The sequence below is a fragment of the Melitaea cinxia genome, chromosome 5 (assembly GCF_905220565.1).
Source record: "Melitaea cinxia chromosome 5, ilMelCinx1.1, whole genome shotgun sequence".
NCBI lineage: Eukaryota > Metazoa > Arthropoda > Insecta > Lepidoptera > Nymphalidae > Melitaea > Melitaea cinxia.
The window spans coordinates 15,079-31,365 of NC_059398.1; the positions used below are offsets into that span (position 1 = coordinate 15,079).

At 36.0% G+C, this 16,287-nt stretch overlaps 1 protein-coding gene across 1 annotated transcript; it reads right to left on the bottom strand.

Moving 5' to 3' along the window:
- Positions 1–10,810: 10,810 nt before the first annotated feature.
- Positions 10,811–15,898, bottom strand: LOC123653929 (collagenase-like). The gene is made up of 5 exons (XM_045589906.1): positions 15,701–15,898; positions 14,914–15,178; positions 13,478–13,576; positions 12,291–12,487; positions 10,811–11,049 (listed from the first exon to the last, which is right to left on the bottom strand). The coding sequence occupies exons 1-5, from the start codon at positions 15,896–15,898 to the stop codon at positions 10,945–10,947; spliced, it is 864 nt and encodes a 287-aa protein (XP_045445862.1). The 3' UTR covers positions 10,811–10,944.
- Positions 15,899–16,287: the final 389 nt, after the last annotated feature.

Consider the following 16,287-nt stretch of genomic DNA (forward strand, 5'->3'; position numbering starts at 1 on the left):
TCGACCTACGTTGTATTATACCGCATAACTTTCTACTGGGTGTACCGATTTTGATAATTCTTTTTTTTGTTTTAAAGAAGATATCCCTAGTTTAGTAACATGATAAGGAATCAATATCTATCTTTATACCAAATTTCATCAAAATGGGTTCTGTGACAATAAAAACCAATTGGTACTAGAATCTCAAGAAGATCAAATGTGCAATAGAAATATATTATCAATTTTTATTGTATTTGTGGTTCACTGTTTTTGCGATAGTGGCTTACTCATAACAGATAGATATAATTACGCTGTTACGGACTGTTTTGTAGGACCAATTAAGATAAACATTTCTCCGGTACATTATATACGTGTAAACTCTAAAGTTTTTGCAGCGCAAGCCAGAATAGCTCGCAGACGACAGATTTTTTCCAACTTACTTGACAATTATTGTTATATTTTGGACAATTCACACACTATCTTTAAAAATTAGAGCCTACGTGTTATTCTAATGTATAAGCTATATTACTGTGAGCTTTCATTAAAATCCATCCGTTTTTGCGTGAAACTTTCGCGTTTATAATATTAGTAGGATGTATTGTTTCTGGTTGTACCATAAAGTATATTTGTATTGTATTGAAAGCAGTTTATAAGCACTATACATATATTATCAAGCACGCTGTATCTATATGAACAAAAATTGTTTTAACTTCAAGACTAATGTACGACAATAAGCTTTGCTGGTCTTATACAATTAAAAAAAAAATTATTTGTCTGGTTTTTTTGTTTTTATTATTATACGTCACATACATTGATAGCGCTTTCTCTCGTGCAGTTGTTAATTCATAATACCGTGGGACCAGTAAGGAGCACTGCAGACTGCAGAGAGTATTTGTTGCAAACTTGAAACAAAGTTAATTTTTTCATTCATGAAGATTTCTTTTTTCGCTCTCAAGCCTATATTTATATGTAGTTTTGTGAATCATGTGAAATTATTTGGAGCCGTGTTTATACGGTTCTCGAAAGTCAATAATGTTAATAGTATAGGAAAGTAAAGGAGTGTGAATAAAGCCAGAAGCTTACTCGTAGCTACGCGATTTAAAGGACAGCCAGCGTCATCTATTGTTAATTCGATGTATATATCGTATATGTAACTATGGAATATCTATATTAAATTCGACTCTTGTTGATTCAAAACTCGAGGGACTCGAAAAAGATTACGAATTATCAAGTGTTCGAAATATCAAATGGTTCGAAATTTTTAGAGAAAATAAATAAAACTTCGAATTATTAAGTTACGCTTCAGCCTGTAATATGCCACTACTGGGCATAGGCCTCTTTCCCAATGTAGGAGAAGGATCAGAACTTAATCCACCACGCTGCTCCAATGCGGGTTGGCGGATATATTCCCTACTGTGAGTAACGATCGCTATCAGGTGTACATGATAACAACCGGGACCGACGGCTTAACGTGCTCTCCGAGGCACGGTGGGGAGACCCACAAGGACTGCACAAACACCCAGACCACGGCAAACACCTATATGGCTAATACAAATGTTTGTCATGTGCGGGGATCGAACCCGCAACCGCCAGCGCAACAGGTACAATCCATGGCTGTAACCGTTACGCCAACGCGGCGTAATTCGCCGAATTATTAAGTGTTGATCAATTATTACATACAAATTTATTACCTGCTATTCTTTAACGATGACAAAAGTCACCTTTCTTCTCACCTACCGCTACTTTCACGATTAACTTCATTTTTTCGATTGCTCTTCAAGCATTTATACTGTTTAGGACTCATAACTAACACTCTTTTAATCTGTATACAACGAAAGAGTGACAGTAACTGAAACATGACTAAACAAACCAATTCATGCTGAAGTGTGTGTCAAACTAATCAATAAAAAAAATGTATAGATTTGGTTCGAAATATAAAGAGATTTTGTACGGAACTCGTGATGACTTTGAAGTTTGATTTATAGTGAGGTTCGAATTATCGCAGGTTTGAATTAACGAGAGTCGACTGTATATATTATATCCGCTTATTAGGTTATCATTTTCTAATATTTACGAAGTAAAATATATCTTTATGTTTAAATACTTGATGTCAATATAATACTATTATAGACACAATACACAACTTCTTTAAAAAAAATTCTTATTCACTTATTCTTAACTTATTCTTATTCCTAAATAATAATCTAATAATCTTCAATCTTTAGTAAAATGTAAAATCATCGGGAAACTGATATGTTAGTATATGATAGTGTTTAAATCAAATCTGAACTTTTGAAGTTGGTCATAATGAAGTCCAAAAAAGTCGGTTGCAAACATACAAGTGAAGCTAATATAAAGCGTGTATATTTACACGGGTAATTATGTACAATCCTGGCGAGAAATTTATGGGGTTGGGGGGAAAGAGGGGGGTTGGGTGGGGGGGAGGAGGGTGGGTTGGGGGGGAGGAGGGTGGGTTTTCACCCCTCCGGCAGACTATTTTCGTGTAAACCCCGTTGTTACAAAGACATCGTGGTTAATGTTTTAAGGTTAAATTATGGGGTTAAGGGAGAAAAGGGGGGTTGGGAGGGGTAGGAAGGGTGGGTTTCTACCCCCCCTAACCCTCCCTGGCAACTATTATCGTGTAAACCCCATAGTTACGAAAATATTGTGGTTAAAGTTTTGAGGTTACAATACCTTAGATTTGATTATTACAATACCTTAGAGCTCCGTGTCTGACTCTAGCTTAATTCCAGTGCTGCGGGAAATGCACTCATGCTCCATTCCACGACTTTCACACGTTATTTTCAAAAAAAATGTACGTAAAAACGATCTCTATTGCAAAATCAAAATACGATACGAACTGATCTTTAACGACTGACAAATAGAAACTTTTAAACAAAATAACGCGTCACTTAGCATTACTTTTAGAAAAAATTTAAACACAAAATCATTATTCTTATCTAAATAACTGTACATAAAATAAAAACAGTAACAATTATTAAAAATACGATACGAACTGACGTTTAACGACATAGACAACATAAACAGTTCTAAAACAGACTATTAAACAAAATGATTGTAGTGTATTTTATTTTAATTTCATGTCATACTTTTTACTGAAATATATTTTTATTTTTATTTTAATTTTTGTCATTGCAAAAAAAAACAACCATAACGTATCTAATTTAAAATTATCATATACATATAATTAATATTGTATATAAAATTAATTGCTATACTTTATATATTATATATAAAATTAATTAAACATTTATCGACAGTTTCGTTTAACAAAAAAAAAAAAAAAAATAACCCTAACCTATTTAACTTAAGAAGTACGTTTAACGACAGTTTCGTTTAACAAAAAAAAAAAAAAAAATAACCCTAACCTATCTAACTTAAGAAGTACGTTTAACGACAGTTTCGTTTAACAAAAAAAAAAAAATAACCCTAACCTATCTAACTTAAGAAGTACGTTTAACGACAGTTTCGTTTAACAAAAAAAAAAAAAATAACCCTAACCTATCTAACTTAAGAAGTACGTTTAACGACAGTTTCGTTTAACAAAAAAAAAAAAAAAATAACCCTAACCTATCTAACTTAAGAAGTACGTTTAACGACAGTTTCGTTTAACAAAAAAAAAAAAAAAAAATAACCCTAACCTATCTAACTTAAGAAGTACGTTTAACGACAGTTTCGTTTAACAAAAAAAAAAAAAATAACCCTAACCTATCTAACATAAAAAGTACGTTTAACGACAGTTTCGTTTAACAAAAAAAAAAAAAAAAATAACCCTAACCTATCTAACTTAAGAAGTACGTTTAACGACAGTTTCGTTTAACAAAAAAAAAAAAAAAAAATAACCCTAACCTATCTAACTTAAGAAGTACAACGTTTAACGACGTGGGGGGAAGGGGGGAGAGGATGGGGAACGCTACCCCTGGTACCACTGTCACACCTCAGAACCCCATAGTTATGGAGATATCCATGGTTAAAGTTTTCAGGCTAGAAGAAGAATTTCGAAAATTAGAGGAACGCTTGGCTCCGGCGCTGCGGGAAGTGCAGCCCTTCCGCCCTTGCGTGCGAAAGCACGCTCACTCATGCTCCGTTCCGCAGCGGAGGCTGGTCGCCTGCGGCGACCAGCCTCAGCCGCTCCTCTACGCATTCGTTCGCGCGCTTTCGCACGGCGGGCGAGGGCTGCCCTCCCTCCGCGCCTCCGCGGCACAAAAAAAACACTCTAGGGGTAGGACAGACCAAGACCACGTGGACAGTGGGGTGCTCCGATTCGGTTTTGGGTATTTTTCGAATTTCTAAACCTATATTCTAGCACGCAATGTTAAACTATCTCAAAGTATTTTTAATCTATTTCTATCTCTGACTTATTTATGGATACAAATTTAAAAGTACTTTAAGAAAAGAAAATTACAATTATTTGAGATATTAATAATAAATAAAAATAGCTTAGATTATTAAATCTTAAAAATGATTTTTATATAATTTATATTATGCATTTAATAATCTGTCCCAGAACTCAGTTTATGTTGTCTATGTCGTTAAACGTCAGTTCGTATCGTATTTTTAATAATTGTTATTGTGTTTTAAATTATCATTTTATTTCACCATTAGTTCGAAAAATAACGTGTGAAAGTCCCAAAACGGAGCATGAGTGGACGTCCCGCAGCACAACTACGCGTTATTTTGTTTAAAAGTGGCGTTATTTTGTTTAAAAGTGTCTATTCGTCAGTCGTTAAAGGTCAGTTCGTATCGTATTTTCATCTTACAGTAAAAATCGTTTTTACGTAAATTTCTTGGAAAATAACGCGTGATAGTCGCAGAACGGAGCATGAGTAAACTTACCGCAGCACCAGAATTAAGGTGGAGTCAAAAATAACAAAAATTTAACCTTAACCTTATCTCTGTAACAACGGGGTTTACACGAAAATAGGCTGCCGGAGGGGTGAAAACCCACCCTCCTCCCCCCCACCCAACCCCCCTCTTTCCCCCCAACCCCATAAATTAGTTTCCAGGGTTGTACATAATAGTCTTTACACGTTTTATATTAGCTTATTATTAACACGCTTTATATTATTGATTCATCTTATGACGCTCCAATAGACGAGTACAACGACAACAAGGAACACGTTGCGGGAATGTAAGGTCTGCGCTTCAATTTATTATTGCGGGATACATTATACTCGGCGATTACTTCCAAGATTTGCTTTGAAATTTATTATTAATATTCTAAATAAACTAAATTACTATGGAATGGATTTTCAAGCAGTTTTAACAATCAGACAGGATTATTAAATTAATGATTATAAAAGCATTGTTAATTCTATAGAAAATCGGGATCTAATCATATGTCCTTTACAAAAACAAAAAATAACCTACCATCTTGAGGATAGAATAACGCTTGGCTCCGGCGCTGCGGGAAGTGCAGCCCTTCCACCCTTGCGTGCTGTTATATCCCATTTTATAACGTACTAAAAGCTTCATAAGCATTTATAATATACACAGTATTTTTCCTTTAGTTTTATCATCACTCAGCAATTAACTAACAGTGCGAAAGCGCGCTCACTCGTGCTCCGTTCCGCAGCGGAGGCTGCCTCAGTTGCTCCTCTACGCATTCGTTCGCGCGCTTTCGCACGGCGGGCGAGGGCTGCCCTGCCTCCGCGCCTCCGGCTTCAAAAAAACACTCTAGGGGTAGGGCAGACCAAGACCACCTGGACAAGGGGGTGCTCCGATTCGGTTTTGGGTATTTCGCGAATTTCTTTACCTATATTCTAGCACACAACCCCCGCCCCCCCCCCCCCCTAAACCCCATAAATTAGATTCCGATTGTGTATAGAATAGTCAAAGTATTAGTGTATAACTACCTCTGACCTGATAGCATCGCATTATTTTGCTGCGTCGTTGAGACCAACGCTGCAAGCAGCAGGCGTGTTTAATCTCAATCACGTAGTTTCAACCAAAGTTCAAACAATTCGACTAACATACAGTCATTTTCACGAAACATTTCACTACACTTTACATACAAATTATTGAAAAGTAAAAAAAAATTGTCTAAATAATATTCTACGAAATCACACATCGTTAATAACTACGATTATTTTTACGATATTTACTAGCGAATACATAAACAAAAGGCGACTGGAAGAATAACGTCTAATAACTAACGGTCATTATGAGGGATGAGGCACAGGAGCAAGACTGTCATTAAGTCATATTAAAGTTGTTCAAATTATTATTAGCCAATTGCACAACGCGCTGAAACTGAAACCGTTACTCGTACACCTCTTTCAAATCGGTTCTTTCCCTCGTCACACGAGCATAACAATGCGGATGAAATATCGAATGCAGTGATGCCAACTTGGGGGATTTTCCCCTAAATATAGGGATATTTTGCAAATAGCAGGAATGTTTTTGGGGATACATTTTTTTAGGGTATTTTCTTGGGAACTTTTAATTCGTCAGAACATAATATATTTTTAATATATATAAAAAAATTCCTCAATTATCAATTTACGAAAATATTTTAGCAATTTATAATATATATAATTCTTTACTAAAGCAAGGTACAGGAAGAAAAGGGAAAGTAGTTATAAAAAATATATATTTTTTCTATTTTAAAATTCTTTGAAAAATGAAATCTAATAAGAAAAACATTAATCTGACTAATTTTAAAATAATTTAAATTTTTGGTTTACGGGGTTTTGTTTTCAATTTAGGGACTTGTGTTAAAAGCTTTAGGGAAAAGTTTTTTAAGTGCTCGCACACATACAATTGTAAGTTGGCCGACTACCGAACAACTAAATTGCGTACTTTTACAATTTAGTTGATCTACTTTATTTTGTTAGCCGCAGACTATTCGATTTAATCAGTGACAGTGTTGCTAGCGCGGTGTGTGTGCGTGAAAATGCGGAAAAAAACGCTCTAATTGCTCTAATAATAAAAAGAAGACGAAAACAAAAGAGAAAATTTTGGGTGCAACCTATATTAAGTAATATGTGAGAATATGGGAAGCATCATAAATTGCATTCTAAACTTAGATGTTATCCAGATAATTTTTTTTATACTACAGAATGAGTATTTCGTCTTTTGATGAGCTCGTATATCTAATCGGGCCAGCAATAATCAAATAGGACACTCCTTTGAAGCAAGGATTTTTTTAAAATATAATTAATATATATCCACGGGCTTTTGAAACCCATGTCCTTTTTTATGTCTAAAACATGCTATATTTTTTTAAATTAACGTTCATCTATAAGTTCTTCTACTTTTTCGTTTGCAACAACTGATCGGGACGCAGACGTCGTACCCGTCGACGAAGATCCGGGCGTAGGGAAATCACGCGCACGTGTAGTCGTCTTCCATCTTGCCGTGCGACTGACCAACTAAGTTGGATAGTCAGCGAGCTTGTATAAGGTAACGTGCTAACCGTAACGAACAGTTAGACAACTTTTTAATTGTACGTCGATCGGAAGTGAATTTCGATTCTGATGCGATCGGTATCCAATTAATTAGTTGGACAATTTAGTTGGAGAAGATGTGCGGGCTAGCATATGTCACTATACCTATTAGTATACTCTGCGATTTAGTCGGCCAACTTACAATTGTATGTGTGCGGGAGCACTAAGAGTTGGGGGCACTGATCGAATAAGAGCAGTGTATTAGCGCGTACATACCGAAAATGTAAATGACTGGACAAGTTACGCGTATTTGAATGTAACTTAAATTAAACATTTAATTTCAAACTTAACTTTATATTTAATTTTTTTTTTTTTTTTATTCTTAAGCCAATCAAATGTTAGGTACAAGAAATTAATATGAACCAAGGTTTGGTAACGTTACTAATTACCGTTACAAAATAAGTTAATATTTATTGACACCTTACATTAAATTTAAATTTCTTTAACAGTAATTATGAGACGGAAACGCTTTATAACGCTAAGTTTTACCGGTAAATAGAAGACAGATTGATTGTCACATAAAACTCTCGTAGATAACCGAGTTTAACTTCAGATAATTTACTTAGACCGGTTGTTAATACGTCGTGCACGCCATCTACAGCCTCCGCTCGTACTATTGCTGGTGATAGCGCCACACGATCACTTTGAAAATCAATTCTTTTCTTTAAATGACTTGATAATATGTGGAATAGTTATGTATTATTAAATTTATTACATTTCAATTAGAAATATATCATACATTTTAAATAAAAATGTATTCGTATGCGGCCGCCAGTAATTTGAATATACCTAGCATGTCTTGCGTTTAGCAAACATGTAATATTCTGGTCGCACTATGACATGATTGAGATTTCCCTTCAACGATAGTAGCAAAAGACCTTAAACATTATTTATATTATCGTCTTCATCATAAAACAGCAGCAATTCATCTTTATGTGTAAAAGAAAGCACATTAGAACTACATAGTTATTGATATATACCAACAGATGGCATGAAGTGTCGTTTAAATCGCGCTAGCGTTTCGTTCAAATATGAATTATATTTTTCAGTTTTACCGATATAATAAACACAATATGGGTTCTGGGTTTGATGTTGTTTAAAAGAATATCGTTTTCTCGTTATATCGATATTTGGTATATATCCATTCGGGGTTAGATATATCGAAATAAAATAACGATATTTCAATAAATTGGCACCATAAAGATGAAGTTGTTTCCTTTTTTCTGCGTGGCGAAGTGCCTACGAAAATTACATTTCGTTTTAGGAAATTACTACTAATAATATAAATGTGAATGTGTTTGTTTGTTTGTTACGCTTTCACCCGAAATCTACATAATTTATCATCATGAAACTTTGTACATATATTCTTGGAGGTATATAGGATACTTTTATTTTAAAAAAATATATTTTACAACCTAATAACAGTCCTAATATGAATTTGAAATTTAAATAAAAATTCATGAGAGCTATTACAATAAAGGGAACCTATTATCAGTCTGGAGACATGACTGTGGATTTGACCCGTCTTGTCGATCGATCCCTACCGGCGATTATAAACCTGATCTTTTATAAATTTTTTGACAATTGCAAAATTTACCTTCGTATTCTAACGATATTGTAAGCGTTTTTTCTAAAAAACAGGGATACTTACCTGGCGTAAGGGACACTGTGATCATGAAAGCGGTTCCCCCAGAGCGAGGCCTCACCATATATGATAAGGCATACTGGATGAGAACCCGGTCCGGTTCAGATCAGGATAGCCTGAAAGAAGTTACGCAAACTGCGCCTGAATCGCGCTATCAATGTTTTTAAGCGCACTTTATCAGGATAGTCTAGCAGGGAGTTCATTATTTTTACTACACAGTGAAGCAGTCGTAAGTAGTAGGAAGTAGTTAATTAGTGGTAGTAATGAGCAGTGAACCTTTATTTCATCAACGCATTCTGTAACAACGTGTAATCTAACGAGGCATATTTGAATGTTGTTGTTATATTAATAACCATGCTATAAGCTAGCTTCACACTGTAAATAAAGACATTCTGTAGTATATTTAGTATCAGCATTGCACCCGTGCGAAGCCGGGGCGAGTCGGTAGTGTAATATGTATCTACACTATTTTTGCAAGTCTCAAGTACAACACAGTATCAAAGCTAAATACGTAAATACAAAACAACAACATGAAAATTTTTAATTAAGAAAAAAAAATTTTTAGAACGTTAATTGTTTGGTGTATTCTCGTAATGTGATTGAATGTTTGCTTGTTTGCTGTGTATTTGTTGTAATATTGTTTATGTTTGTTCTACGCCTTGGTCTTATACTCTCAGTGCAATAAACGTTAACTCAAATAAAAAAATAAATTATTATGTGTGATTGTTCAAATGAAAACTAAAAGTATAATAAGTAAAGTAACATCAAATAAATTAGAATTTTATAACAAATCACACGAGTTGATTTCTTATTAATACCCCATTGTGAAAAGTTCAAATATACCTATTTTCTTTGTCTTAGCCTATTTAGTTATCTCCTTTTTCCTTAACACCACAGAATTAGTAATTATAAGAGGGAACAGATGGCGATGTACACATAAATAGTAAAACAAAATATTGTAAAATAAAATGTACACGTAAATGAAATTAACATAACGTTACATGTATGGTAATAATTTATTTGCCAATATTGAATATTAATCCGTTATTTTTTATCAAGGAATGACGAGAAAAAGCTCCGGAAATACACTTAACGAAAATAGGGTAAAAAATATCGACAAGTAATACAACGTAGTTAATTATATCGACAAGTAATACAACGTAGGTAGACAAAAAAATGTCGAGTAAATACGCATTATCAAAGATTATTTCAAAAGTTGTAATCAGATCTCGATGAAATTTAAATGTAACCACATGATAAACATCAGCTTTCGATTAAATTAAAAATCATCAAAATCGGTACACCCAGTAGAAAGTTATGCGGCTTTTCGAGAGTTTTCTTCGATTTCTCTGAGATCCCATCATCAGATTCTAGTTTCCTTATCATGGTACCAAACTAGGGATATCCCCTTTCCAACGAAACAAGAATTATCAAAATCGGTTCATAAGCGACGGAGTTATCCCCGAACATACATTAAAAAAAAAAAAATATATAAATATATATATATATATATTTAATTGTATATACGGTCGAATTGAGTAACCTCCTCCTTTTTTTGAAGTCGGTTAAATAATCTAATATCGTTTCATAAAAACAAATAAATCCACACTCCAAACCATCCGTTGCCGTTTACTGATCGTATGAAAAAAAATCAAAAAATTGGAATTTTGCATGCTAGTAATAAGTAAGGAAAAAAAATAATTGAAAGCCATTATACTTCTTTAAGTTAATATTAGAAAAAGAAAAGAAATTTCATATACATATACTGAGAAAAGAAAGCTTCTAACATGCGCGACACAAGGATATACATTTTATGGAATGGATTACTTTTCCGGTATGCGATAATTAGTCTTAGATTCTTGCTCTAATCCAGCTGGCGAAGGAGGTGACTCTCGCGTAACCAGCGGGGAAACCAGACTGGCAACCAGCGGCCGCGACGAATGATGTCACTCCGATCTGAAATCAATTGTACTTCAGCAAATACGTGACTTCGACCATAACATATAGCATCCCACTACTATAGGACTCTTTTAATAAAACACAATAGCTGTAGCGACAAGACTGACCGTTAATTTTTAGTCTCCTTTTTATAAACCATAAACAAGTCCATAGATAATCAATCTTATATATATTCTCTTTAACACAAGATATTATTACATTTTGATAATATTCTAACACCTCCACTTATTAAAACAATGTAAACAATATAAACAAACTAAATAAAACTTCTCTAACATTAACACCTATTGACTCTTAACAAAATTAACATCATTAAACAATGCCTTTAAGACCTAGTTTTTTAACAAAATTATTGTGCTTAAAACTAGTTAAACCTGTTAAAAGATCAGCTGGCATTTCAGATTGTACAGAGTTATAGTATAATTACAGCCAATAATTTCTGACAACAAGTTCTTTAAGTAATTAGCTTCCTTACAGGCCTCCGATATTGCCATGTATTCACTTTCTGTGCTTGACAATGCTACTGTTTGTTGTTTTTTACACTCGTATGATACTACAGCTCCTGACAATATAAAATAGAAACCTTCCGTGTAGGAGAAGCATCTGAGCTGAATTAGCCACGCTGTTTTTCTGCGGGTTGGCGGATATATTCCCTACTATGAGTAACGATCGCTATCAGGTGTCTTTGACAACAACCGGAGCGACAGCTCAACACGCTCTCCGAAGCACGCAGTTCGAAGCCGTAGTGAGTAACTCAGTCGACCACATTATTTTATAATGAACATAAAAATTAGCGCAAAACTTTGTTGTTATTTTAGCAATTGAAACTTGTGATTTAGGTAAAAGCCGACTGATGAAGTCTTTTTTTTATAAATATTTCACATATAAACCCCGAAGTCGAAAACAGGGACGCTGCAATCTGCGCCATCAGGCGAGTCAAATTAGATAAAATGTTGTTTTGGATCAGAATGGCAGTCTTGAAGTTTCAGGCACAAATTTTAACAAATTAAGAATTTAACAATTTAGGAATTATTTAATGAAACAACTTTTTTCGTCCATGGTCAACCATGTCACGAGAGTCCTCCCGTGACCATGGTTGCTGTAAAGTATCCGAAACGTCGGGAATCAAAAGATAATAATAAACCGCGATAAAATCCGAAAAAAGTTGTTTCATTAAATGAGTAAAATTCGCGTAAACATTAGAAAACAATTTAGGAATTATAACGTCATCAACTCACCAAATATCTGGTCCTCTGGAAGGTGAAGATCAGTGGACCACCGGAGTCTCCGGAGCATGGACCAGTCCTGAATAAACTGTTCGTGCAGATTGTGGACGAGATGACAGTAAATGGTCCATAGATGTTAATACACTCCCAGTTTTCGATCACCGTGATGGTCGTTTGACGAAGATCTGGATCGCTGCTTACGGGGCCAGCTGTAAAATACATATTTTTGCAGCTGATTCGGCAAAAAGCGTACGGCGCACATGATGGTAAGCGGTTACCATAACCAATGGACGCCTACAACACCACAGACTCATCGCAGCGCTCGGCGTCGACGTGCTGCGTTCTGTGCATCTTCACGCTCGCCAATCAGCATCACGAGCTCGAGCTTGAGGAACGCAAGTCAATCCCACTGCCTACTATCCTGTTTACTTTACTCGTGTTGTACTAGGGTGATCTAAGGTCCGCCGGATGGCAAACGGATAGTTGCCTGTGGAAACCTGCAGGAGGTGGATGCCAGGAGCATTGCAAGCGTGTTTCGGAATCTCCCCTGATCCTCTCCAGGAGTACTGGCTCCCTTACTCACCACAGGGACTCAGCACTAGTTGAGAGCAGTATCGTTTAGCTGTTCATCTGTAAGGTCGAGGTGCTTCCCCCGTTGGGTCGCTCCAGATTTTGAACATGATATCCAGCAATACAGCCTGCATCGAATAGCGAAAGATGTGCTTTATGTTTCGAATCATAAATATTCTTGCGTCTATGCTTTTATGCTGTTTGGTTACGGCATTAAAGAATATAGCCACCACCTCTCTTCCCGTGGGTGTCGTAAGAGGCGACTAAGGGATAGCATAGTTCCACTATCACCTTGGGATTTAAAAAAGCCGACCGATGGCGGGATAACCATCCAACTGCTGGCTTTGAAATACAATGAAATGCCCCAAAGACGGGCAGCAGCGTCTTTGGTGCGACAAAGCCAGCCCTGTGGTCACCAACCCGCCTGCCCAGCGAGGTGACTATGGGCAAAACACATGAGTTTACGCCATTTTTGGCGTGCACTTGTGGAGGCCTATGTCCAGCAGTGGACTTTGGTAGGCTAAGGTGATGAATCATCATCTGAAAAAAACATCCATTCCATTCCATCCAGTCCATTTCAGTTACTACAAAAGACAGAGAGGTCGTTTTACAAATGACTCATCACTCACAGTCGGAGGTTCTGCCGTAGCCCACGACAACCGCATTTTGTCCAGCGTACGTCATGCTGAGAAAGAGACCGGATGGTAGCTCGATGTTACGAATGTTATCTGAAAATAAACAAATAGCGGTGTTATACTGCTTGGCTTCAAGTAGGGTGGAGGATTTGACCACGACAAACTTGTGTGATATGTACATTTGTCATCAATGGGGATCAAACCCACAGTTACATACTACAGTCAGTAGCTATCACCACTGAGCTATCTCTTCTCATAATTAGGGATGTCCAGTGAGAGTTTTTTTTTAAATCATTACTAAGCTGACCCCGCAAACGTTGTTTTGCCATATATATTATTAACCTTCTCAATCCCCCCCCCCCCTTATAACTTAGGGGCACGAAAAATTGATGTCGGCCGATTCTCAGACCTTCCCGATTTTCATAATATTTTATTAACCCTCCCCCCCCCATAACTTATGGGTATGAAAAATAGAGTTGTTCGATTCTCAGACCTATCCGATATGTACACAAAATTTCATGAGATTCGGTCAAGCCGACAAGTATGATAACTAACATTGTGACACGAGAATTTTTTATATAAGATGATGGCAATCCAAGATAAGGTCCGTCTGATGACAAGTGATTACTACAGCTTATAGAGGCCTGTCATATTAAACACCAAAAACGTGTTTGCCAACCCTAACCCTGACCACACACAACACTTGAATCCAGTATTTATTTGTTTATCTACCATCAAGATATATTCTACACAAATAAGAAAAATTTCGTTTTTTTTACTCAAATAGTAAGTATAACTATCACTTTTTAACATTTTTAATTTAGATTTTAAATTTTAGTTGACATTCTTATTGATCGACACAATTGTTTTATTTATGGTATTTTTGATGTAATCTGTAAATTGGATAGTTCCACACTCTCTTTAATCTCATTGACTCATGTAAGTTTGCTTTGTTTTGTGGCGCATCTACGCAACGTACTTGTTATGTGTTAATAAGTTGTTGGAAACTGTTCTGGTGATGATTTTGAAAATATGTGCTAATTTGTAAAAATTATTGTATACTGTTTGTTTCCACTGAAAATAAATAAAATAAAAAATAAAAATAAAATAAGTGTATATGTGTTCTAATATATGAAATTCTCGTGTCGCGGTGTTTGTAGTTAAATTCCTCCGAAACGGCTTATATTTCGGCTGACCTTGTTTTTTAAGTCACCCATTCCACAAATTCTTAATTTATTTTTTATTTTTTACATATCTAGTAGGTACGTATGCTCGGCTTGCGACTCCCGTCGCAGAACGCCAACTCGGGCTATGTCCTATTTGGCCTTAGGGTAAATACCTCTATGCTAATAGGAGTCTAAGAAACAAATAACACTGGCTTATTTCTTCGTTAGAAACAAAATAGAGTGTATATGAGTAGATGTACTTACCATTATAATTGACATGGCTGATAGAAATGACGCCGATGTCATTGTTTAAGAGGCTCTGGTTATAGCTGGCGTGAATTTGAACGTCGTTGGTGGTGATCCTGGTACCACCGGAGAAGAGTCGAGTGGAGCCGAGCACGACAACCAAGGAGTTACCCTGGAAACTGCCCGTACGCCAGCAGTGGGCAGCGGTGACTAGGCGAGTGTTCGTGACAAGAGAGGCACCGCACATCGACGTGCCCAGATTACCAGATATGAGTAACCCGGCCTACGAAGCGAGAAGTATATTAAATATAGCTTTAGTATTGAGTTACGGAAGAGCGAAGTTGCTAATTTATTGAAGTTTACCCATTAAGAGACGATATAAGAACTCACGCAAGATGTATAAATTTTTAAATAACAAAACAAAGTTTTTTGACATGATTAACTGCGGAGTTTCTTGCCGATTCTTCTCTGCAGAATCTACATTAATTAATAATTACTTTAAAATTTTAATTTGTAAAATGTTGGTTTGAAAGACCTTTTGAAGCCTATACGAATAAAGTTATTTTTGATTTTGATTGTAATCCCTAAATTGCGGCATGTTTAGTAAGATTTTCAGAATTACGCTAACTTTACACGCGTTCTGTGCAATAATTTTAACAGATATATACAGATCTATATGTGAAAAACTAAACTCGGCTGAAAGTAAGACTATGAGTGAGTTGTTTGATTTTTTTTTTCAATTATGTGCTTTGTAAGTCTATAGTAACGTTTTAACAGTTATATTATAATTATTTAAATTACTCACGGCATAAGGGTGAGCACCCAGGTCAGCTGGCGATCCTCCTACGATCCTGTTGCCATCGAAGTCCACTGCTCCTTCAGCCTTCAGGATCCTGGCCGCCTCCGGGATACCGATCTGCTCGTGATAGTCCGTGAGGATGGGCACGTAGGGTGCTCTGGCGCTGACGAGGGCGAGCCCGGCGAGGAACAGGAACAGCTTCATTGCGAGAGTGTGGTGACTGGCGTTTAATGATTGACTTTATATATGTTAAACATAATCTTTTTGGAATTACCAGTTTAGCGTTCCGTGTGACAATGCGAAAACGGTTTATTTTATTTTAGTTATTATAAGGCTACCAAACGTAGATAAATTTATTCTAATAATAATAATGTCTTTTAAAGTGGTCGTGCATTGCTCTACTGGGATCGGTCCATTGTCACTGACAGGTTTATTGCAGAAAATAAACCTGCTAGTAGACCGATCAGTGCGCCGAGCAATTATTGTTGACATTACAGTTCCACATGACGATAATCTCATAACGGCTGAAAAAGAAAAATGAAGTGAATACCTATGTTCCTATTGTTGTATCGGTCAATGGTCTATTAGCGAAG

Bases quoted from the DNA above. Each gene is read 5' to 3' on its own strand.
- LOC123653929 (XM_045589906.1), bottom strand. From the start codon at position 15,898: ATGAAGCTGTTCCTGTTCCTCGCCGGGCTCGCCCTCGTCAGCGCCAGA. The intron at 15,179-15,700 runs GTGAGTAATTTA...CTCGCTTCGTAG, and splicing joins TGGGTGCTCACCCTTATGCC to GCCGGGTTACTCATATCTGG. The intron at 13,577-14,913 runs GTAAGTACATCT...GTTTATTTTCAG, and splicing joins CAGCCATGTCAATTATAATG to ATAACATTCGTAACATCGAG.